The following is a 24,418-nucleotide window of genomic DNA, read 5'->3' on the forward strand; positions in this document are numbered from 1 at the left end:
TATTTGAGAAGCAGCAAGAAAATTAAGCACCATAGACCTTTATATATATATATATATATATATATATATATATATAAAGTATTCTGTTGAAATAATTTGAGCTGGAAGCTTTCCTGGGAATAGACTTGCAGTTCGAAAGCAAGCTTAGGAATTCCCTTTTTGCCTCTATTTGCCATGGTAACAGATTATACATGATTTAAAGAAGATCTTCCTGCTTCTGATATATACTGGTTCTCTTTTCTTGTGTAGTTACTTCTATTAGCTTTGTTCTTAGTGTCTGCAGAATTCTGTCTATTTACTGACTGCAGCTTATGTATATGTTTATGTATAACCTGTTGTAGATGGTAGGAAAAAAATGCTCATAACTGGTAGGGAAGAGTGGTCTGTGGTACTGGCTATTTTTGTTTGGTGATTGGTTCTGGTTTAGTGTTTTATTTTTTGGGGGGGGGGGTTGGGGGTTTTTTGCATTTTAACTCTGTGAATATCCCATTGAGTAGAAACTTTCAGATTCCTCCCCCCTCCCACATGCATGATTCACATAGGATGTAACACTGCATCTATTTCTGCAAGAAGTATGATGCAGTAGGAACAGATCTGTAGAGTGTAACAGTTGGTGTTGAGGACCTGCATACCCACTCTGTATGCATTTCRGGTTTTTACGTGTGACTCTGTAATCTGGTCACATGGACTGAATGATGAGTACTAATCAGAGTGTACAAGATTCATGCCTAGAGTGCACCTTAAGATTAGCTTCATCTGAAAGGAGTCARATTTGCTCACTGTGCTATGCAATGTGAACCAAATTACAGACGACTGCCAAGAGAAGCATGCTTCCCCTACTGAAGCGTTAGCACTGGCACACCCCACATCTATTACAATTTAACTTGTGGAGCTGTGGGTCTTCAATGTAAGTTGAAATGGCTTCTATTTTTAGAATGGGAAGTCTCCAGTTTGGGCTGCTGTTTCAGCCAAGATGATGACCGGCACATAGTCCCAAGGTTTTTAAGTATAAAATTTGGACTAATGCCAAACGGTAGCTCTAGTATAAAGGGACAAAAATCAGACTCTACAGTTGCATGTTTATTAATGCTCTTCAACCACTAACCATGTTTGACTAATTTCCTTGGGGGTAGAAGTAGCTCTGGTCTTGAAATTTTGGTATATTTTGTCTGCTTAAGGTAACGCTTTTTGATCTGACAGAAACGTGTAAGCTGAGTACGATAAGGTGGCACTGAATTTCAGTATAAAGCTCAACTATGGATTTGTCCCTAGCTACATAACATACTTAATATAGAATTATATTGACTAGAATTAAACAAGTATAGAACAACATGATTCAACTAAAGGTGTACTTGCATCTGCTTTTTTGTTAACTTTTGGAAACCTTTTCTGGTGGTTTCAGGCAGCGCTTTGCATTTCAAGATGGACCAATTTGAAGATGTATCAGATGGTGAAGTGGATCATGCTTTCTTTGACAGTGATTTTGAGGAACACCAAAAGAAAGATGAAGAAAATGGTGAATGTATAGAGAAGGAAAGTACGAAGGCAGTTCTTTCAGACCCTGACTTGGTTTCTAATTCAAAGGATGAGAACTGTTCTGAAGAGGAAAGTGAAGAAAAGCAGAAAGATTTGGTGAAGGATCAATGCCTAGAAAATCTGACAGACTATCCTGAGGATGCTTCATCTTTRTCTCTTTCTCCAGTTTCAGAGAACGCAGGTACATCTGGAGCAACATCTGCAGCAGATAGGGGAACACAGGAGAATGTTTCTGCTGGAATCCCCAAAATAGTTAAAGAAGGTGAAGATGATTATTATACAGATGAAGAAGATAGTAGTGATGACGGCAAAAAACAGAAGGTTAGACCAAAGTCGGCTAAACAATCAAACAGCCTGAAAAAAACTAACAAAAAATATACTAATATCAGCTCTTCCTCATCTTCCTCTTCCTCATCTTCCTCATCTTCCTCGTCCTCAAGCTCAGACACAGATTGTTCTGATACAGATTCTGATAGCTGTTTATCAGATTCATCACATTCTTCCTCGAAGAGGAATGCTTGCAGCGTGGCTCTTCTGTCTCCAAAACAAAAATTCAGATCAGGAATGAAGTCCGCAGAAGGAAAACCAAAACTTGGTGACTACTTGGAGGAGTCTGAAGACACAGTGACTGATGTAACACCTTTGTCAACCCCAGACATCAGTCCTATCCAGTCATTTGAACTTGCAGCATCAAATGATAAGAAATTAAAAATAAAAAGACAGGAAAATGTGAGCCAAGAACTATATGGTAATTTTGAAGAATTTAAGTACAACACAATTTGTAAAAATATACAAGGCTGGGAAATCCAATCTTATATCTGTATCTTTTTCATTAGATTCCGAGTTTGATCGCAGATATAGTCGAAAAGTCTTGCATGATGCCATGGACCTGAATCAGCTTTTGAAAGGTGATTTAATTTCTTTCTTAAAAAAAAAAAAAGTATGAACTTGTAGATTTCTGAGCAGTATGAAGTTGAGTTTTGATAGAAGAGAATGGGGTTTTCACGTGCCACATTTATTTTTAAAACTGGTTTATAATTACACTGTCAATTTAACTTCAAATTATAAAGTACTTAAATAGTATTGATTCTACAGTGAAAAGTAGAAATGTGGGTAATACACCTAGGAGTAAGATATGCAGATGGGTGAATCCTGAAATAAGACTTGATTTATTAACACATTGAATATTAGGAGCATACATGCATTTTGATAAATCATGAATATGCCACAATTTACTATGTAAATTAAAGCAGTGATTAAAATACTGGATTATCAATCAACCTTCAGAATTGAAAAGCAGTCCAGAATTACACTGCATAATAAATGGTATAAACATCTGGTACCTTTTAAGAAAATGAAACAGTATTATTTAAAATTGTTTTTCTGAATTCAGTGTCTACCTTTCAAGATATCATGGAGTTGAGTAAAGGTATTTTTAAGAAACAATTAACAGATAATATTTAATAAAAACTTAAAGGTTTGCTTTGTGCCAGTAGATTTCTTAAATCTTAATAATGGAGTCTGAGAGAGAGAGAGAGAGAGAGAGAGAGAGGTTAGTGCATCTTTTGCTGCATTCTCCCCAGACTGTCACGGTGTGGGGTGAGAACACGCTGGATGATCTTCCGAGTGTTGGTGTTTTTGTGGTCCCAACCTTTCAGTAGGAAGATCTTTAGAATAAAAGGGACTTGGCTCAAGAGGTCTGCTGCTCTCTAGTGCAGAAGGCTTTTTACAGCCTAAGTCTGGTACATTTCARCCCAAGTTTGCTGTAGTGGGTAGGCCTGGCATGAGTAAAACTGTGTGTGTCATTTTTATTCACTTCCCACCTTACAAGACTGAGCCTGTAGTGAGGAAGGATTCAAAATAGATTTCATGCATCATTTAACTCTCTTATGAATAGAAATGAGCATTTTACTTGTATGGAAATTCTTCTGAAACTAAGAAGAGTAGAGCTAGCCATCAAGAAAGGTAGTGATGGTTCTTACCTCTGATGATCCTTCTGCCCCAGGAGCTCTTTTTCTGCTAGAAAGACTCCCAACAACTTGCCAGAACATCATCATTGTAGCAAGAGGTGTTGCTAAGCAGTGTCCTGCATCTTTATTTGTTCTCTGTTAGAAAAATACTGTTTAATAACTCACAATTGTGGAAGGGTTTGTCTTATCCCTAAAAACACATGGGTATTTTAGCCCAGAATAAACGGTCTCCAAGATGAATCTCTGATTGGAGAGGTGAGTGATTTTTTCCAAAACTGAAAAACAGTTCTAAATAACAATAATAAATGTTGAGTAGTGRGAAGTGGAAATCATAGAGTCTGACAGTTAATGTTCCTGATTAACATGGATATTACTCCCAAGTACTTCTGTAAACTGGCAAGCACAACGTAGCTTAATTGCTTTGGGTATTTTGAAGTTTAAATTGCGTTTAACAGTGGAAAGTAACTACTCTGGGAAAATAGGAGCTAATCCTATTCTAAATTATTCCTTCCAGTTTTTTACATGTTCATAAAAAGAGTGCAGACTGCCTCGTTGCCCTCCTCCCCCCAACAGCCTGCTCGAAACATTCATCAGAACTGGATAGGCATGAGCATTGCTTCAAGTGAGGATAGTATAAGCCCAGATCAGAAAGCATGAAACAATTTTAACTGATTGTGAAGAGGCCTCAGATTTATTTCTAAAGTATAACAGTTTTTTCAGTAAGTTCTGTTCATGAAACATTTAGTTCAAAATTTTTGTCGAATATACTTGTAATATAGCTGGGTCTAAGTGCTTATAGCAGTCATGTGAGCCTGATTTCCCAAGGCCTCCAGAAGTTCCAGAATTCCGGTGTGATTTGTTATTGTGTTGTTTCTAGGGCGCATTCAGCAATTCATTTTGTACAGTTCTGCTCATTTTTAATGTCAATATTTGGGAAGAATATTGAAGAATACCGGAATCTCTGCTTTAAAAAAAGGATTGCAAGAGCAAAGGGAGGATAGAAATTGATGAAAAGGGCATGATGTAAGAGTAAGGTCTGGACTGGAACAGCAGATTCTGGTCACTAAGCAGCAATGTATTTTGTGTATCTTAAACATGCTTAATTTGAAGTATTTAGAAAAAATCATTGTAACAAATTTTTAAAGGAACAAAAGTAATTTTTCTTGTATATTTTATGCCCTTGATACATATTTGTCTTGATACTGCAAATTACTCAATTTTTAAAGGCATTTGCCAAAAGTTATATGTAGGTAAAAATTTTAACTGACACATCTCCTAAAGCTATGCTAGTTCATGATAGAAGTTAAATTTTAAGTTGCACTGTTCAGAATAATTAAAAGATAGCCCAATTGTAGTTGAAAATCATATGGTYTCCATGGTATACCTTACTTTTTTAAAGGCTTTTATATAGGTACAGCCCTATCACTAGTATTTTTAAGAAATATTCTTTAGAGACCAGAATTTTGAACAAGAGAGAGATAAACGATATGTTAGTTACTACATCTAAAAGTCATCTGTTTATATATGCTGTTATTGAAGTGAACTTTACCAAGTAATACACTCTGCAGTGTGCCCTCAGTTCGCCGTATGGAAAATAGCTGAACTACTAGTCAGAAATGACAGAACCTGACTGGGCAGCAGCAGCTGAGGGCAGAGTAAAGATTTATTTGAAAGCTGGAGAGAAGCAGATCCTGTGTGTTGCCAAAGACAAAGCATGTGACTGTAGTCCTTGCATCAGTGTTTGCTGGACAGGAGTTGAGCCCCCTTTCAAAGGGAAGTAAAATGCAAAATGTGGTGTTTTCAGGACCTGGAGGTTGTGTGGCTGCGTTGGCATGGCTTTGCATGCATGCTAATAAAAGAAGGGCATGTGAACAGCAGAGCAGTCTTGAGAGCAGATGCAGCACAAAAGAAGACAGATAAGCAAATGCAATGAAGAAATTGTAGAGCCCAGGTATCTGTAAGCTACCATTTTATGGTATGGGGTGCGCACCAACTTCCTGYGCACTGTTTTGGCTGTAAGGAACCTTCAGTTTTCACACTATCACTAGAGACTACGGGTCATCGTGAAAGCAAATGTTTATTTCTCACGTTGGGTAAACCAATGAAACTTTTTATCTGTGTTGATCTCCGTTGTTGTTTGTTTCCAGATCAGGCCTATAACTGTGTGGCTGGTGCTTAGCTCAGCTTCAGATCCTGGTGGGAAGGGGCAACTTCCCCGAGGGGCAGACGCTGCCCCTCTGAAGCCCTGCAACTGCAGAGACTGGAATAGTGAAGTGGGCCTGGGTTATGTTACAGTCTTGGCCCAAATGGGCCATGATTTTCAACCTGCTGGGCTAGATTACTTGTTAATTATCGCTGCCTTGTGCGTCAAACCTCAGTTTATTTGTAATACCTTTTCAGTAACTGTGAATTGCTGAACTATTTAACTGCTTATTAGTGTTTTTACCTCTGTTCATGGAAAACATTTCCTATTTGGGCAGCATGCCTCTTTAAAGTGTATATAAAATGATGGGTGATGGTTGAATCCTGTCATTTTTGTAGACAMTGAAGTCAAGGTATAGGAGTTTTACGTCATTTCATTGTGATGCTGGGGCTGACGTCATGTAGCCRATCGATGAGTATGAGAATGTTGCAGCACTGTGGAGTCGGACAGCCACACTGCTTAGGATTTTGAGCATTTATCGGTGGGACAAAGAACACAGGTGTTCACGATTTCAGTTACTGAAGGTTATTAAGCTTTATTTTTTCCAGACCTGTCCTGCTTTRTCTTGTTTTTTGCCACCTAGATGGAAAAGAAATATGCGTGTGACTATATTTTTTCAGGTAGGAATATAGTTCTTCAGTTGTTTAACACTATTACATAGGGTTTCTGTACATAATTCTTTGAGATTTTTGTTTCTGCTTTGCTCGTAGGCCTGACCTTGGTCTAAACACCTTAATGAAAGTTAGAATAAGAGATAACTCAGAGCAGTGTTCAAAACTCAATCGTAAGTGTCAGAGATGTTACTCCTTCTCTGTTACTCTCTTGAGTAACATGAATACGAAAAGAGCGAATGAAATATGCCAGTGCAAGGAAGTGGATTGCCAAAAATTTGGTTTTGGAATTGCTTGCATAAACGTCCATGTCTCAGAAAGCTGCAAGTAGAAATTTTGTGTTTTTTTTTTCTAATGCCATTTTGCTTGAGTCTGTATCTTGATCCACTGTCTCTTACCTTTTTAAGGAAATGAGGTTATGCAGCTAAAGCAATAGATTAAGCGTAGGATGTGAACTAAAAATTCAACCATTTCTATTCCATTATGCTACAGACTTGCTCTCTGGCTTTAGCCAAGCATATTGATTTCTGTAGTTYAGAGCTGTAYGCTAACAAATGCTGTGCATATTTCATCTGAATTTATATTGGATTTAAATACAGTAGTAATATGAYTGCACAAGGTATATACCTTGTGCACTAAAGTAGAGTACTAAAGAATTTTAGCACTTTGTTTTCTTCATCTGTAAAACGGGGTTGATACCTGCTTAGAGGAGTGTCTGTGAGGAGTGTCTGTGAGAATTAATCTGTAAATCCATGGTATTATCTATTATTAACTTAAGTTGGGAGACAGTGTGATGGGGTAAGTAGGACATTGGACCACAGACTGAAGACCTATATTCTATCCTCGAAGTTCCCACTGACCTATATGCTCTATGCTAAATTGCCTCACTTCTTGTGTGCCTTGGATTTTCCATTGTAAAATAGGAATTATTCTTACCTCACGCTATGATGTAGGTATCATTACTATGCAAGTAAAAAACCCTGTGTTCCTGAATAAACCTTATATAGCAAACTAAGAAAYAGCTTCAGCTGAGTATGAAGCAATTGCTTTAACTTTTTTTGCTATAATATGTTACTCAGGAAATAGAAACATTTTTGTATAACTGAAATTTTCTCTCCTTAGGGATATAACATCTGTGTGYTTATTCATGCTGAACTAGTGTATTTGTGCTAGTTTGTGAACAATGTGCACATTTGAAGTGAATTGTTAATATATATTGTGTGTGTGTATATATACATATATATGTATGGCACAAACTTTACAGTTGACCTGAATGTTTTTTTCTCTAAACTTCATTCAGTTCGTATGTTCATAGTTTGAACTAAGTGCGTGTGTGTGTGTGTATGTATGTATGTATAGTTTTCACAGGTCTGGTAACTCATATTGAGGTAGAAGAGCAAATCTTAGCTCATTCTCATATTTAGCGTTGTCGGGGGGGGAAAAGAAGTTTGAGAACAGTTTAAGATTGTAAGGAGATCCAGGCTTTCCCACCATCCATAGGATGTGTAATTTKGGGAATCAGATTTTTTTCTGTGTCTGTGTGGTGTCTATTGTCTTCCTCATGACATSAAGAAATAAATAGCAGCCCTTTTTAAGCATAAATTTTTAAAGAGGAAAATTTGTACTTCATAAGCATGTTCTCCTTTACTTCAAAAAACATCAAACCACAAATTCTAAGAAATCCTTAAGAAAAATTTTCTATCATGAGAGATATTCTAGGAAATACTTGTTTAGCGATATTACAAGGGAATAGATTTGGATTGAAAGTATTAGACATTTATGAAGAACTGTGATTTAATCCTTTTATGGTTTTCAAATGTCTGTTAGAGACATGATAGCAAGCAGTATAAAAACACCAGGCAAATTCAAAAGAGCAAGCCCTGAAGCAATTTRGTGCATTTTTCTGCTGGGATTGCAACAGATACAGTGAAACGTGCTAGATTTTAATTTTTGCCTTAATACCATTAGGACAGCTGTATCATCCTGCCCCAATGCATTTAACTTGCTAATTATCATTTGACTTTTATATAAAAGGTTGTCCCTTTTTTACTCTGCAAGGTCATTTCAATGTTCGCAAACKGAGAGCACTAAACAGTTTGTTTATCGCTTAAAAGAAAGTCAGATGTCTCTCCATGGAAACCAGCTTTCACAGATATCCTATGAATACCAGAACATTTTCTGTTACTGCTTATCAGAAAAGGAGAAGTAGGACTGCTCACTGTGCAAATCTTTATGCAAATACTACTGCTTCTTTACCCTCCCTTCCCTCYTCTTCCCTTCCCTGCTCCCCCAAATTAATTGATTTATGGTCTGGCTGAAAAAGAAATGTTAAGTRGAGATTTTATGAAATTGCTTATTACTCAGTGGTAGAGCATGAAGCTGCGGGTAAACAATATTTTATTTTAACTTAAGGAAAAGGACAARTTGCCAACTCTTCAGAGTTGAAGGACATAACTTAAACTTGTAATATCACTTCATGTTGCTGAACGCTGCAAAAATAGATTAACCAAACACTTGCACACTGTGATTAAATAGCAGTGCTGATGTTGAATTAATTATTCAAATAACTTTGTTAGACAAGTATTTGAGTTTTGCTAACTGTGCTTGAAATATTAAATAGCAATTGGAATCTGCTGCCTTCACCATGAAAACACTGTTGCTTGTGGCCGGGAAAAGTGCAATTAGTGCGTTTTGGACATACATACCATTGTGGATTACATAATTTTGTGTTACAGTAAATGTGGAGGCTTTAGTAAAATTCTGCTGTACAAGTAGCATTTTATAATAGTGCAGATTGGAAAGGTTTTCAGCTAGGTAGCTTTGGAAAAAGAATTGTTACTGCTGATTAGAAGTTACAGGGTCAGAAGCCTCATTTTTAGGTACTTTTGATTAGCACTGCTGTAAGTGATAATTTGTGGCTCTGATTGACCACTGTTCCCCATATTTCAAGAAAACCAGTCGAACCTTTTGCTCAGTACTTCGTTAGATTGCTACTATTACTGATTTCAGCACAGTTTAATGGGCAGTGATTCCATGGATTTCTCCTGCATAGTCCTCTCCTGCTCTCCTGCATGTTTTGTGGGGACAAGCACTTAACCGGTAAACGGCAGTGATTCTCTTTCGTTAAGTGATTCACCATGCATTCCACTGCTTCTACTCTAGTTTTTSTTCTGTTAAACTTCTAAACTCTCCTGTCACACAGTTCCTACGGATAACAATGTAGCATTTGCTGTGATTTAGAAGAGGTTACATGTGGGTAGGCTTAAGTCAATTGAGGGTTGTTGTGAAGTGATACTAACCATTTAAATTCTTCCTTAACATAAATCTCAAAACTTTCTAAAATGGTACCCTTATTTGTTAACTTACCAGCTGGAAGAGCAACAGAACTACTTTTAATGGGCTGTCTGATCTGCTGCCTTGGTGTGTGGCAGCACTGTTGCTGGGAAGATCTGCTTGTGAAAGTTCAAATGCATTTCTTCCTTAGTTAGCCTCCTACGTGGCCTATAAAAAGTGTTTTTGAGGAAGTGAAGAAAACAGTGAGGAACTAGAAACTTTTAGATTGATGTTTTCTCCTCGTTCCTTTGAGGAAAACTTGTCTGCTGCACATACTGTATTGGGTCTGAACTTAAGTACAAAATTCATGAACCTTGTGTCCTTCAAAAGCTGATCAATAGATTAATTTGGGAGTTGGGGCGGTCTTCCGCTCAGGCAGCACTAGGTAACTCTTCACAGCAGAACCTAAGAAGCTAATGAAGGGAGGAAGAAAGAAGAAATGAATGTAAAAAGGAAGTGTGTGTTCATATGTTGGGGAGGATGTGACTGAGGAGGCTGAAAGACAAGAATAAAGTTAGAATCAGTAAAATTTTGTCATGCTTTGCTCACGTTCATAAGCAGTAATACCCACTACAGCAATGTGTGCACATTTCCGTAAATATGTGTTCACATGACTACCTGAGAGCTTCTGGTAAAATACCATGCTGTTCACTGCTGCAAGAGTGTTTCTACCTGTGAAACACTCCTGTGAAATCTGTGTTTCTAATTAAAAATATCCTTGTTCAGAATGTCATTASTTCAAATGAAATTTGATTAGTTCATACTTTTCACAAAAGAAAAGAACGWTTTGGAAATTGCACTGACAGTTATCAGGAGCTTAAGTGTCTCCTGTAAGAGACTGCATCACTGATAGCATTGGTGGCAGAAAGCTAGGCTGGGACTTCCCGTGAACGGCCGTTCTTTGCCACGGTCTCATTTCCACTCTTGAATGTGTCCTGAGGTCTTTAACCTGTGAGGTGCTGTGCTGTGGAGGTAAGGCAAAAGATGAAATTGCGTGTTTGTCTTCATAATAATGTTTTCAGTTATGTAACTTGGTTGCATGTGATATGTAACAAATCTCTCCTTCAGACAGTTGTGCAAAATACTTTTTCAGCTGTATTCTGCAGTGCTCGTTTCGTGCATTCCCATAAGGATAGATCTGATTATCTTTTACTGAGAAGTACATTGCAGCTTCATGTTAATGTGAATTTTGTGGTTTGAGTTATTTTCTCYGAATTTCTTTTTGTCCCTTGTAGGTTTGTCCAGATGAGTCATATCTCAGGTTTGTCTCCTCAGATGGCTTGGCAGCTGTGCTAGTTTTCTCTTGAGAATAACTTACTACATTATAAAGATGCTTGTCAAGGCATTTATACTTTATTAATCTTTTGAGTAGCACACTTACCTGCACTGTTTTACATTGTGTCTTAGATTTAGGGTGATTTGCATCTTCTCTTGACAATTTAATAAAACAATGCTTGCTAATCTGAACCTGACAGCCTTGCAGTCAGAGTTCTCAAGATCAGTTCTTGTCTGTATTGGCTAACTACTGACTGTGCAAGCTTGCTAGTTTCCAGAGGGATTTTGAGATTCCTAAACTGTTCAAATTTCAATTTCTAGACACCGTTTCTAACTCAAAGACAGTATTTTGTTGTATCAATTTTGGAATAGTCAAGCTGAGATACTACAATGAAGATTTTTTTTTTCCTTTTAAGAAAGAACATGCTCATCACTCTGAGGTTTTTAAACTATTAAATGGTGCCTCAGGAGGTTCCTCACCATAAAATTGCTAATATGCAAGTGTTGACTGAGGAAATACTACTACATACTGCATACACTACTGCATGATTATTCTGTACTTTTTCTTCTTCTCGAGGTATCTGCTTTGGTTGCTGGTTTTGGTTGTGTGGGGCTTTTAGGGGTAAGGGGGAAAGATCCCTTTTGGAGCGATGTGGGGAGTGGCTTCAGTAAAACCTGCTGGTTTGTCTCCCAGCTCCAGAAAAGCTGTTTGATCTCACCTGGTACAGCCATTCCTGTGACACAGACATTGCAGTGGTTTTATGGGTTAACACCATTACAGCAAAGCTGTTAAAACAGTTGCCTGCAGAGCTTCAGAAAGCAGAGGCTTGGAAACAGGTCAAGACTCCAGCTGAGCTCCAGTGGTACTGTGACGTACCTAACTAGCACTGGCATGAGTGAAGTTTTCCAGTTATTTTCTTATCATGTGATTGTGCAAGTCTGTCTTGCTGTGCTGAATTATTAAGTGTACATTCTTTTGTACTGGGAAACTGTTTTTCWATCTTGAAACCCCATGTCCTTGTTTAATTTGTCAGTGTTTTTGCTTTTAATATTGCCAGGCCCCAGTTATTTCTTCTTCTGTCATATATGCTCATTTCTCTCCATCCATGAAGTTTAATTTTCATCTTTCCCTTTGTAGTTCCTGCACCAACATGATGCAGGAGCGCTTCGGGAACAAGAGATCAACAAAATCCCTTCAGGAAATGTGTTTTATGTCTCTGTGTCATGGTTCTCCAGTGTGCTTTCTATTTAAGTCATCATTTCCATTCTGCCTCCCAGCTGAGACAGATATTTTGGATATCTCTGGAACAAAGTGTAAATCACTTTCCATGTGCAAACATCTAAATATTCATTTATAGATTAATTCTTAGCTCTGTAGGATTATTTCGAGTCCTGATTTTTAGAAGCTATTTTCTGTTGCCAGGAGAACTTCTCTGATGCTTATTAGTACCACAAATAACATTGCTGTGATGATAATTATGTGCAATGCTGCATTTGCCCTATATAATGGTAACCCCATCAGCATATATGTGGCTACCTATGCTGATTATTTRTACTGTAGTAACTACAGTAAAAAATGTGGAGGGCAGGAAGTGTGAGCATACTTTGTCAACGTGGAAGCTGGGAAAGCAACCAGGTAAAGGTGGAAATCAGGGGTGCTCAATGTGAAAGGGCAGATCAGGAGTGCTGAATGCTCTGAGGAAATGACCGTGCATGTTAARGTGATTTATGTTCTTATTTCTAAATAACAGGCATATTTAAGTTAAATGCTCGCAGAATGTGTGCGTGCATATTGCTGATCCTCTTGAATTGCTCATTATCTTCGGGTACACAGATAACTACACGCTGCAGCTGTTCATTTCCTCTGAGTTAGGGGTCTGAAATGTGGAGATGGGGGTTCCTAATGGGAAAGAAGTAGTTATTTTAACTAGGGCTGAAATTGGCTTGACATTGTGGTGAAAAGTGTATAAAATCCATTGAGGACAATAAGACATCCCTGAAAAATTCCGAAATACCTAAATCTGGAATTCAAATGAAGGGGACAGAACATGGCTTGGTTTTTCAGTTTGTAAATAAACATAGCATTTTATTGTTAGAGTTTATATCTCTTTTTAATCAAATATTTTACTTTTTTTCCCCCCCATTTTAAAGCTTTTCTACAGTTGGAGAAGAAGGAACAACAAAAAATAATCATTGATCCGCCATCTAAAGGATCAAGGAAAAATTACTCTTTCACAAATGAAGAAGTAAGACAAATTGATCGGGAAAACCAAAGGTTGTTGAGAGAACTGTCCAAACAGTCTGCAAAGCCAAGAAGCAGAAGTGCAGCTCTGAAGAAATCAGCTGTTCCCCCTCCTAAATTGTACCACAGCGCCCTCAACAGGCAAAAGGAACAGCAAAGGATTGAAAGAGAAAACCTGGTAAGTCTTGAGAGATACTAAATCAGTAAATAGAGGACAGTTCAATATCAATAAACCACTAAATATTTAAAAAAGCTAGTTAGGCAGCACCTGTAGCTTTACTGCAGTTAGTCTGAAATTACTGTGTTTGATCTAGCCATGCCATGAATTTCCATCCCTATGCTGTATGAGTAATTACTTTGTTCATATAGTGGAGTTTTTTATTATCTTTTTTGCAGGTGAAAACAGAGTTTGCTTTTTATAAGTTTGCTGTACTTTGTTATCATTCTACTTAAGAGGAATAGCCATTTTTGTTAACATACTCATAACTTCCCATAGCAGTCTTATTCTGTTGATTCTCATTCAGGCATCATGATTACCCATCTCCTAAGAATGGCCTTGCAAAAAAATAAAGCAATCAGTATGAAAACATTGAACCCATTATATCTGGAACACAGAGAGTACGATATGAATGTAAATTCTGTTTCTGAGTCATTTTATAGCTAAACATCACTTTGAATATTTGTAGCTCTCTGCTTGACACATTATATGAATATACATAGCAATCACAATCACTTTTTCTAGTGACAAATGGAAATCCAGACTCATTCAAATAGGGATACTGGCAGAGTTGTCAAATGACAAAAATATGACTGGTTTGAATAAGTTATTTCTAGTGAACAAATTGTGTTACAGATAACAACATTTTCATATCTAGTTGTTCTTTAATGTATTTGAAGAGGAGGTAAAAATACAGCTAAAAATACTTGGAAAAGTTATACTGGAAGTAATTTATTCATTTTTTTCAGCCTAAGTTTAACTTGAAGTTTCCTTATATCTGTGGATTCAAAGTTAAAAAAAAAAAAAAAATCTAGTTGTCTACTTCTAGAAAATACATTACTTTCTAATTTTTCTGGCTTTCAGATCTAGGCTGTTAAAATTTTTTTTCAAAGTAGGAAATTTTTCTCCTAGCTCCTCTAGAGTACAGTCTATCAAAAGAACATTATACTTCACACTTTAAATTGCTTAATAAAAAGGGGGAAGAACAGCAGTGTATTATCAAATTGTGAACCGTTATGGAAAATAATTCCAGAAAAGCTATAATGTGGAACTAAAAGACGACCTTGCAAAGACTTTCAGGTAAAGGGAGATTTTTGCAGATTTTCCTCATTTACCCTTTCCTATGCCCTTGTCAGTCTGGATTTTATTGTGATGGGATATTTTATTAGGTTATATTTGCAGTGTGTTGAATTTTTTGTTTTACTTTGATTGAAAGAATTTGTCATGAATATATATCATAGATGTTTGATGTTCCATATTGTCTGGGGAATAAATGTTTTTAGACTTCTGTATCTTTAATMGGTTTAAGATAAATTTCCCTATATGCTATGGGATTATTATTATTATTATTAAGATACTGAAAGCAAGACTTGTTCTTTTACATGGACTTTGCTCGTAAGAGTATGTTGTTAGGCAGCAGAAARGAGGTGCTGTGTCCCAGTTGCTTGCCATCTAGAAGTAATCATGTATTGATAGATAATACAGCACATTAGATAGTTATTGTAATGTCAATGTATATAATAACTTCTGCTTACTCTGCTTCTCTTTCAATTTGTTGCAGTATTTTATCCAAGAATGTCTTGTCTTTGCAACTTTCAGTTCAAAAATTCAGTAGGCTTAAATCCAGTTGGTCGTTTCACATGTTGTTGCTKTAATGCATATTAGAGATGACTGGTGATTGCTTGAAGATGAAGAATTACTAAGCTTAAGTTACTTATTCATTTACGCTTTAGTTATTAAGGCATTAAATACAGGAACACGAGTGGAAATTTTTAACTTCAAAGTAATGTCTCAGAATTTATGTTAGGACATCATGCTATTTTAGACTATAAAAAAAATTTGGCCTATTCATTCTCCAAATGCATGATAATATATTTTGCTCTGCTCGCTTCAAAAGAGTGGTTTACTAGTACAGCTCTTCTGTTTTGTTTTTTTTAATGTTTCTTTCATCTTCAAGCAATTCTGTATGCTTTCTTATTCCGTTTGAAGTGTATGTGCACCCAGAGCATCACAGTTGTAACACAGTGATTTTCTAGCAGTACCTGTTGGGATTATGTGTTTGACATGCTTCTCAGAGACTAAATGAAAGAGCTGCCCTGCCTGTTCATCTTTGTGTGTGTGTGTGTGTTGCATAGCTAAAATATGTGCTTTGCAATGTTTGGTTTTGTTTTGTTGTTTCTTCTGGTCATCAGCTTTCTTCACCTTTGTCCTTTGTAAATTAGAGCTGGAATTCCATTGACCTTCCTTATCAGTCATTCTTTTTATTTCTTGGTAAGTGGGGTTTTTTATTTTTGTTTTTTAATTAATGCAAGACCTATGGTGCCTGATACAGGCCTTTAAATGTAGGTATCTCTGGCCTTTTTCAAAGCTAACTGTGCTTATAGTGGTCTCTGAATAYACTGCTTGATACACCTGTGTAAAATCTTTGTTGTAGAAAGAGGCAGGCTTCTACAAATAATTCAGAAAGAGAAAGGTTCCTACAGTCCTAGGAACCTTGCTTGCTGGGATCTTCTTGGATCTTCCATGTCCAGCCATTCCACAATGGGGATGTTGGACTTTACTTCCGCTGGCTGAGCTCTGTTAGTGACATTTAGTTTATTCCCCTCAGAATTTCATTTCCCTCAACAAGCTATTTGGATTAGTCCTCTGCTGAAGGAGAAAATGTTYTCTCAGCCACCTGAACCTTTCACAAGATTTCATTCTGTGACCCCTTTCAATCTCCGGTAACTGTTGACACCCCAGAAAGGTTTCTTGAACTCTAAGAAAGGCTGAGTTTTATCTCTAGGCATAAAGACAAGCTTAGTATCAAGTGCTCTTGTCCTTTCCTGTCCTCTTCCTCCCATTCGGTCCAYAGAGTCTACCTATCCATAGAGATAGACTGATAATCCTGTAGTCCTTACAGGGAGAATGAAAAGTCAGATAGTTTAACAGCAGAGATTTTTTTTCCTGTTGGATTACAACTTTTATAACTTCTTACCCTCAGGTTAACACCTTGTCTAAGGAAAACTTTCACTTGTTCCACTAGAGCATTCTTGGGGTGATGCCTATATTTACTGTTTGCAGAAAAGCAACTTGGTTTTCTGGTACAGGCATTTGGTATCTGAGGCTGATGCAGAGGAAGTAATTTAGGTGCTAGGAAGCTTGGGAGGAATTGAAGAGGTTTGTCTCTCTAGCCTTGTGAAAGGGAACAGGGGAGGTACATGGAACATATGTTTCCCCCCACATACTCTCCTAGAAAAAGCTGTGATGGACTAGAAAGGTGTATTGCTATAAAGAACAGCAGTTACAATGTGATGAGTAGGAATTTTGTGGAAAAAATACAATTGGCGGAAGAGATGGTCATTAAAATCAATGGCAGATTTTTCCACATGGTGCTTTTGGCTCTGTGCTTTCGTAAGTGGAGCCTGCTTCTGATTGCTTATGCAAGTGAGCAAGGCACGAGAGTGGCTCTTGCCAGTAGAGGATGCTGTTGATTCAGAAAATAATCCGCTCTTGTGTATGAAGATACCCCTGCCCCATCCCCCCCTCCAGTGGAGGGGGACGTGAGTGTGACTGATGTGTATTGCTTTTTTCCAGTGTCTGCAGGTATATGTCTCTGTTTATATTAACACATTACRTACATTCTTTTGCTAGTATAGATAAAATAGCTTTCAATTTATAGGCTGGAAACTTGTGATCTGAACTGTAGAGTCTGTAAAATCTAGACTGGTATGATCAGATGAACATTTGTGGACCATGAAATGCAGATTTGCAGTCACCATCCCAGTCCTGAAACACTTCATCAAAACTTAAAGTAATTCTATACATATGTTGCTTTAAAAATATATGTATAAAAGTGTGTGTGTGTGTGTATGCATGTGTGCATGCCTATACRTGTGTGTGTGTGYTTKTRTATATATATATGTCTGTGTGTGTATCTAGCTGTCTATATCCCTGACCGGGGTTTAGGTGTTGGGCGACCTTAGTGAGCTAAGTTGCTGGGCTCAGCCCAGTTCCTAGTGGAGAAGTGATCTCTGCAGTTTACGTTGGAACTTCGCTGGGAAGTCTCAGCAGGACAGCAATGCTCAAACCTTAAATCAAGGCGGGCGGGGATGTTCTTTTYTGTGGTAGCTTGGCTTTTCCGCACAACTTTGTGCTTTCTTCCTTTCCTATGCTTTTCTGTTTCACTGCACATAATGATTGATATTGCTCATTCCCTCTCCTCAAACTTGCCTGAATGTACCCTAAGCCCCAGCAAATCTAACTTTCAGATAGTTGGGTTTTGGTATAGACACACTCGCTCACCAATCTCCCAGTCACGTAGTGCAGTTCTCGGCAGCAGCTGTCTTCCTTTCCACCTGCTTGGCTCCTCAGTTCTTCTGTTGGAGACTTCTGCGCTGTGGATGCCWTTAAGCCTTTTCCCCCACTACCTCTGGTTAGCCCAGCCTCTACCAGCCCAGAGATCCACCAGCCAAACTGCTCCCCTTCTCCTGCAGTCTGACCTTCTGTGGTCTTGCTGGAAAACCTGCACTTCCTTTAGAGAAGGAAGCACCATTCAGCTGCCCCGATGTGTTTGCTTGGCTCTGCTTGGTTTAATGTGCTGACAGGCTGCTGCAGTAATGGGATGGGGGGAAAAAAGGATGAGGGAGAGTTTATGCCTCTGGTCATTCATCTAACTGGCTGCCACCATACACATGCACAATATATCTTAGCTTGAGCCACAGCCTTCTCTCCTGTACTGTGCTGCACCATGCTTCCCATGCCACCTGCTACCAGAGAAGAGGTAACTGCTGGGGCTGTGAAAGGAACGGGAGAGGGAGGGTGCTGGTGCAGTGGGGTTGTGCTCAGGCTCCTCTCATTTTCTTCCCACCATACCTTTCCTCTGCCTTCACTTTCTCCTTTCCCCAGGGACTGCCCCCAGGTCAATGAGCTTTAGGCCTCGATTGCTGCCTACACTTACATGGCTGTGGGACAAACACCAAGGTTGTTCTGCCTTTCTGGTCTTGAAATGAGGGAGAAAACTGGAGGGAATGCAGTTACAAAAGAGAACATAGTCTTCTGAGACTTCTTGTGTGCTCAGAAATACTGGTGTTGGGTTGGTGGCTCCTTGGAAGCTCAGGTAGACAGGACTTTATAAAATATTTTCATTTACTGAGTTCAAAGCCATTTTATGCCACAACTGATGTAAAATGTCAGTAGTTCCCAGGATGACAAAGTCCAGTACAAGGAAAGAATGCTGTTGCCCTGATCCCCTCATCAGCAGTGGGTATCAGAATTTGGGACCGATGCAGAGCCTTGCCTGCCTAAAATATACTGCAATGTAGTGCCAGTGCAGTACAGTTCTGTGATCATAACATGTAGGCTGTAGCCTTTTTGTGGACAGATCTTTTCTGTTCTGCTGGTGCCTGACTCAAGCTTGAGATTTCTGAACATTGCTGTAGTAATTATAATGCAGACTGACTAATCGCTGGGTTCAAGAAAGCTTTGGTTATCCAGCACACAACTCAGTTTTCTGGTTGGTTGTACTTTCAGTTCACTTTGTGTGGATACCAGTCACACAAATATGACAAGTATTCAGTAAAAAAGACTTTTCTGTAGATTGAAGAACTTTAGGGCTTGGTTTTCTTTTTTCTTTTCTTTTTTCTTTTCTTTTTTTTTTCTTTTTCTTTTTTTTTTTTTTTTTTTTTGACATTTAGAATTTGTCAGCCTAGACCTAATTAATGCTACTGGCAATTGAAGAAAATTACRAATCCCTATGTAGACAAGGACAAAAAGGTGTCCTTGAATACACTGTTATCTTCTCTTACCCCCAGCTGAACTCTGCAAAGGGACAGTGTGGTCACTCTAATATGAGTGACATTAGAGGAGGCATAGTATAAATAAATGTGAACAGCTGTCAAGGCACACCAGTCAGCTAGTTAGGATTCAGTGGAGGTGAAATGAAGTCTTTGTGCATTTGAAAAGCAAAGTAAAAGGAAGAAATGTAAAAGTTGTTACCTCCTCTCTGAAATGAACTTGGGAGGGCTGCATTTTTCAATTTTTTTCTTTCTTTTCAAAATAAAAACTTCAGAAAGCTGACTTTTTTTTCTTTGACAGACAGCATTAGCATTGGGTTTAGTGCTCTCCTAGTAAGACAACAATTTTTTAACAGCATTTATCGTAGCCCACTGTATAGCACCAGTCCTTTAATGAGGTGTGTGGTTCTTTTGTTCTCCAGTTTGTTGGCAATCTCAGGTTTGCTTCAGTCATTGACAACATGTGTTAATATCCTTATAGACACTAGATGTCTACATTTATAAAGAATAATCCTATTCCTAGAGGTTAATCATACAGGAACACTTTCTGTGGTTTTCTATTTTGTTTTTTATTCTACTTTTATTATAAACTCAGTAACATAATAAAAGATGAGGGTGAGGGGGAAATAGAAGGCTTGGGAGGCTTTTGCCGGATTGGGAGATTATCAGTGATATTTTGTGATATCAGATTTTTGAGTGGATTTTTTCTTTGGCATGGCAGAGGAGAAGACTTGTGAAAATCATTGATTAGCTTGAATTCTAATGTCTTTTTGAGCTTGAGTCAACTAAGCAGATGCAACATAATTAAGAGCAACTAATGGCATTACTGCAATTTATGCATTTGTTACTCATCTTTCTCCTTAAACCTGATAAGGTTTCTGAACACTGGGCTTATGTTATGTGACCTGATTCTTCAGTCATTTAAGGTCATTGACAAAGTCTCCACTTATTTTAGAGGTATAAGATAAAGGCTAAAGAGAATTAGCACTTGAACAAGAACAGTGGCAACATTCTTCAGTCCATTTCTCAGGATACTGTTTTAAGGAGAACATAAGCAAAGAACTGGCGAATTTAAATGTATAACTGAGAAGAATGTAATTTAACACCATTGTACAATGTAGTTGTTAAGTACTGTAAGATTAAAGTGTTTGTAATAAAAATGTAAGAATCAGATTAGTTCTGAGTTACGGATTTAATAGATCCRGACTGACATTTCAGTGTGTTGATGAGTTCATTTCTGAATGCAGTAGGCTGTTCTTCAAATAGCAAAACTTTTAACTGCAAATGGCATACAAGTTAACATGCCCTTGGTGCAATTCTCAGCAGAGAGTAAGGGTACCAGAGAAACTACCCTCTCCTCCATTAGAAGAGGTTTTCTTAGAATAATGATGGGAGCATTTCTACACCACGTAATACACTTCTCCTGTCTTTATAACTGAGGATTATATAATGCCCAGTGTTAATCTACTTTAAAAGTAATTTTTTAGTACTAATAAGAAGTCTTTTTTTGCTTTAATAATAGGGATTTGATGCTTGTCAAATTACAGGCATAAAAGTAAAAGCAGATAATAGCTTTTAAACCAGAATAAAATGGGCATATGCAAATATTCAGGTTAGGAATTAAGCCTGAAATTGCTGCAATATTATGGTATGTATGTTGTATGAAGCTGTTGCAGTTGGAATGCAGACTCAAAATATGCTTGGCTTTCATAGGAAAAGAATGTCACTTCTATAATCTAGCTCGCTATTTGTGATGGAGCTGAATATTTTGAGAGGTTCTATTTTTAATATTGGAGGTAAATCAAAGTGATCTTTGTAAGTCTAAATGTATATAGTTGTATTAAGATATGATATTGGAGTTGTCTCTAAATGTTACATCCAACATTTTACATACAAGTCTACCATTTCGTGGTGTTCTGCATCTCGCTCTAGCAAAGAGCTATTTCTAGCTGAAGTCCTTCCGTTGACTTTTGCTTACTTAGGTATTTCCACTCAACGATGAACTGACTGGCACTTGATGCAAGCACATGTGACATACGACGTCAGAGCCAAAGTGACTTGTCCTTTCTCTCTTGCACACACTGTGTAGGTTTCCAGTTCCCGTGCGTGAGCTACAGAAAGCTTGTAGGTTCCTATTACAGCTAGACAATAATTAACATCGCATGAATGCTGTACTGTTTCTCAAATCACTTTCTGAAAAATTTATTATTCCTCAAAAAAAAAAAAAAAAAAACACATAATCGAAGGAAGGGAGGAAAGAATGATCATTTCAAAGTCTGCCTGTACAGWTTCTTGAYTTCTACCATATATGTATCTAGATAATRCACTCTTATTAATAGAGCTATTTGGGTACCTTCGAGACTTGTGTAATTGCAGTTTGCATCATCTCTCATTGACAGGATGCATGTCATAACCCTGATCAATGATGGTTAYTTCATTGCCAAAAATTGCTAGGTCATCAAGCCTGACGTTAGTTAGCTGAGGGAAAGGCAAATACTGGAGGCCAAATGTATTAGAAGTGTTAAGTTCTTAACTCAATTGTATGCAACTGGGTCCTTCCTAGTCTGTCTTAGCACTGAGGGGCTTTTTTATAACATTAGGGAAAATTTTTAAACCAATACATCCTGTTTCAAGTGAAAGTATTTGGGAAGAATGAGAAACTGTATCTTGCAAATACTGTGCAAGTAACTGTTCTGACTCAGTGTGGGCTACATGGTTGCCAGAGTTAATTTCTACAAGAGCAACAATATCTAGAACAATAATTGCTGCTAGAATCTCTTAAAATTAGTTCAAGAATAAGACAAATATCAGTGTCAAATGGATGTTTGTGCTTTCCTTTTGACACTACTTTCACAGAACTGAGATCAGTAGTTCTCCCAGGGGGCCTTGCAGGATAATATAAAATGATCTAAGTATGTTTGCGAAGTGAAGGYTTAAAAATCTTCTTCTCCCTGAAATTTAACTCTAGAAGAGAGGAGAAACCAAAAGTAGGACTAGAAGCAAGCAGGACATAATCCTGCCATCGCTACCACCGCTGAACAGATGTGTAGTTTCAAGTCATCACAAAGTATGGAGAAATATGGGGTACTAAAGATGTATTCAGTATGGAACAGATGATGTTTAGCTGCTACATGCTACTTTTGTTTTATTATAGCAGCACAGGAAGAACTGAACATGAACAGAATAGCATATGCTGGTCACCAGTGGCACTGTTCATGCTGATTGCGGAGAGATGAGCAATGTTTAAAAACTGTTATTTTCTCAGTACAAATAAAAATAAGTTTGTAAATGTTCATTTTGTAGCTTCTCTTTTTCTCCTCCTTGATGATATTTTCTTTGATATTAAGGCTTTTCTGAAAAGACTGGAAGCAGTGAAACCAACAGCTGGTATGAAGCGTTCTGAACAACTGATGGACTATCAGCGCCAGATGAGTTATCTAAGTTCTTCACCAGCTGCAAGAAGAGGAAAGTCATCTTTCAGCCAGCTTAGCCCTTCGAGTAAGTACTATGGGATTGCAGATTGTTACATTCCTATGCATGTGTTTCTCTATCTTTTTACAGTTCAGAATTATGAAGCAGTTGTTGCCAAGAATAGTAAGTTCCTTTTTCCATCTTCTTTAGATTGCTGATTTATCATACAGAACTCAAGGTGATTTTTTTATAATCGTACCAAAAGCGTGAATGATATGACTTCTTATTTACCATTTTAAATTTCTAGTAAGTCATCTTAATAGTAAGCTTTGCCAGTAAGGTTAAAAAATCACTGCTGTAAAGAAGCATTCCTCAAGTAACCAGTACTCCTTATCAAAAGGAGGGGGAAAAAAAGGAAAAAAACCTTGCATTTAGCAAATATAAATATACTAACAGTAGACTTGCTTCTCTTAGAAATTTTTTGTGTAATCTTTGGAAGTAGATCTTGAGTCCCCAGGGACCCATACATGTCAGATTAAGAACTACTGCATTGTACTTGAATTCCTTGTTCCAACCATATACAATCGATCATAACRTTTTGGTTTTGTATTTACCTTATCATGATTTTTTTTTTCTTGAAACTATGGTAGTGAGCATTAGTGATAATATAGGAGGAAGTCACCTATAATATCCAGCATGAACRTTCTTACTTTTTTTGTGTGTATGTGTGTGTTAACAGGAGGCACTTCAAGGGCATCCAGTGTATCAACTACAGCAAGCCATAGGAACGAAAAACCTCTGTCCGATTCATCCAGTGGGGCGTTACAGAGACCTAAACCCACTAATGTTCGTGCTGCTTGGTTATAAGTGTGTTCTTTGCCTCACAGGCTGAGATGATCCTGAGATTTCTATTTCTAGTGCTTTTGTAAATTCTCTGTGCAAGAATCTCCTCTTCTGCATTGTTTGGTGATTAAAACGCATTGCAYATGAAGTAATTGCATATAAAATGGTTTAAAATTAACTTTTTCACTTTAATCAGTGTTTGCTGTGAAAAGTGTTTATGAAAGAGAATGAGGTATTTAAACAGGTGAGTGAAATAGAATTTCCTAATTATTATTTTATTCTCAAATCGTATGTGGAATTTGTATCCATGAAGGGGAAGGATGGTATTGTTGCAATGTAGGCCCAAGTTGTAAATCTTAAAAGAAAGAAAAGTTATTTTTTAAATTGCATTAATCTTGTGAGAATATGCTTAATTTCTAGATTGTCCTTCCTTTTTGTCCTTGCTTTAGGTGAGCCTTCAAGACTCTAGAGGTCATGTTCTTATGGCTGAGAGAATCTCCTTTTTTACAGCAGCATGAAGTGGGGAAAAGCAGATTTTGTATTACTGCATGTCCAGGTGATGAACATTGTTTTGTACTTAAGGCTGTATCTCTTCCAGATTTAAAAGAACTTGGGAAGTTGTATTAGGATTTTTGTGTGGGAAAGAAGCATCTGATATTATATGAACAGCAATGGGGGGGGCGGGGGTTGAAATCTGAAATGGACAGCAGTTTCAGATTCATTTTAAACCAGTGTAAGTTTTAGGTATTTCTCAAACTGGAGAATAGTGAGCAAGGAAAGTATTTCATGGCCCTGCGTTTGCAAATCATTGTCCTTCTCAGCTGAGAGGTGTAAACCTGAGCTGTGGGAAACTTGAACATCTGATTTGAGAACAACAGTTAACTAGGATTTAAAAAAAAATGCAGGACGAGACTGGAATAAAACTTTAGGTTATGCTCCCTAGCCTATCATTTTAATGTTATGTTTGTACCAAATATTTGAAGTAGTGTCAGACAGGCTTCAG

General features: G+C 37.6%; 1 protein-coding gene across 6 annotated transcripts in view; it reads left to right on the plus strand.

Annotated features, from left to right (window-relative positions):
* CFAP97 (cilia and flagella associated protein 97) overlaps positions 1-23,563 on the plus strand; it is a 35,446-nt gene extending 11,883 nt beyond the window's left edge. For all 6 annotated transcript variants that reach the window (XM_085311355.1, XM_085311360.1, XM_085311357.1 and 3 more), the window contains 5 exons: positions 1,403-2,284; positions 2,373-2,444; positions 13,080-13,348; positions 22,509-22,659; positions 23,312-23,563. In XM_085311355.1, coding sequence (XP_085167481.1) covers positions 1,403-2,284; positions 2,373-2,444; positions 13,080-13,348; positions 22,509-22,659; positions 23,312-23,439 — 1,502 coding nt within the window. In that variant the 3' untranslated portion in view covers positions 23,440-23,563. The remainder of the gene's footprint in view (positions 1-1,402; positions 2,285-2,372; positions 2,445-13,079; positions 13,349-22,508; positions 22,660-23,311) is intronic.
* Positions 23,564-24,418: the final 855 nt, after the last annotated feature.

Source organism: Rhea americana, unplaced genomic scaffold, assembly GCF_003343005.1.
Source record: "Rhea americana isolate MKP2758 unplaced genomic scaffold, rheAme1 scaffold_34, whole genome shotgun sequence".
Taxonomy (NCBI): Eukaryota; Metazoa; Chordata; class Aves; order Rheiformes; family Rheidae; genus Rhea; species Rhea americana.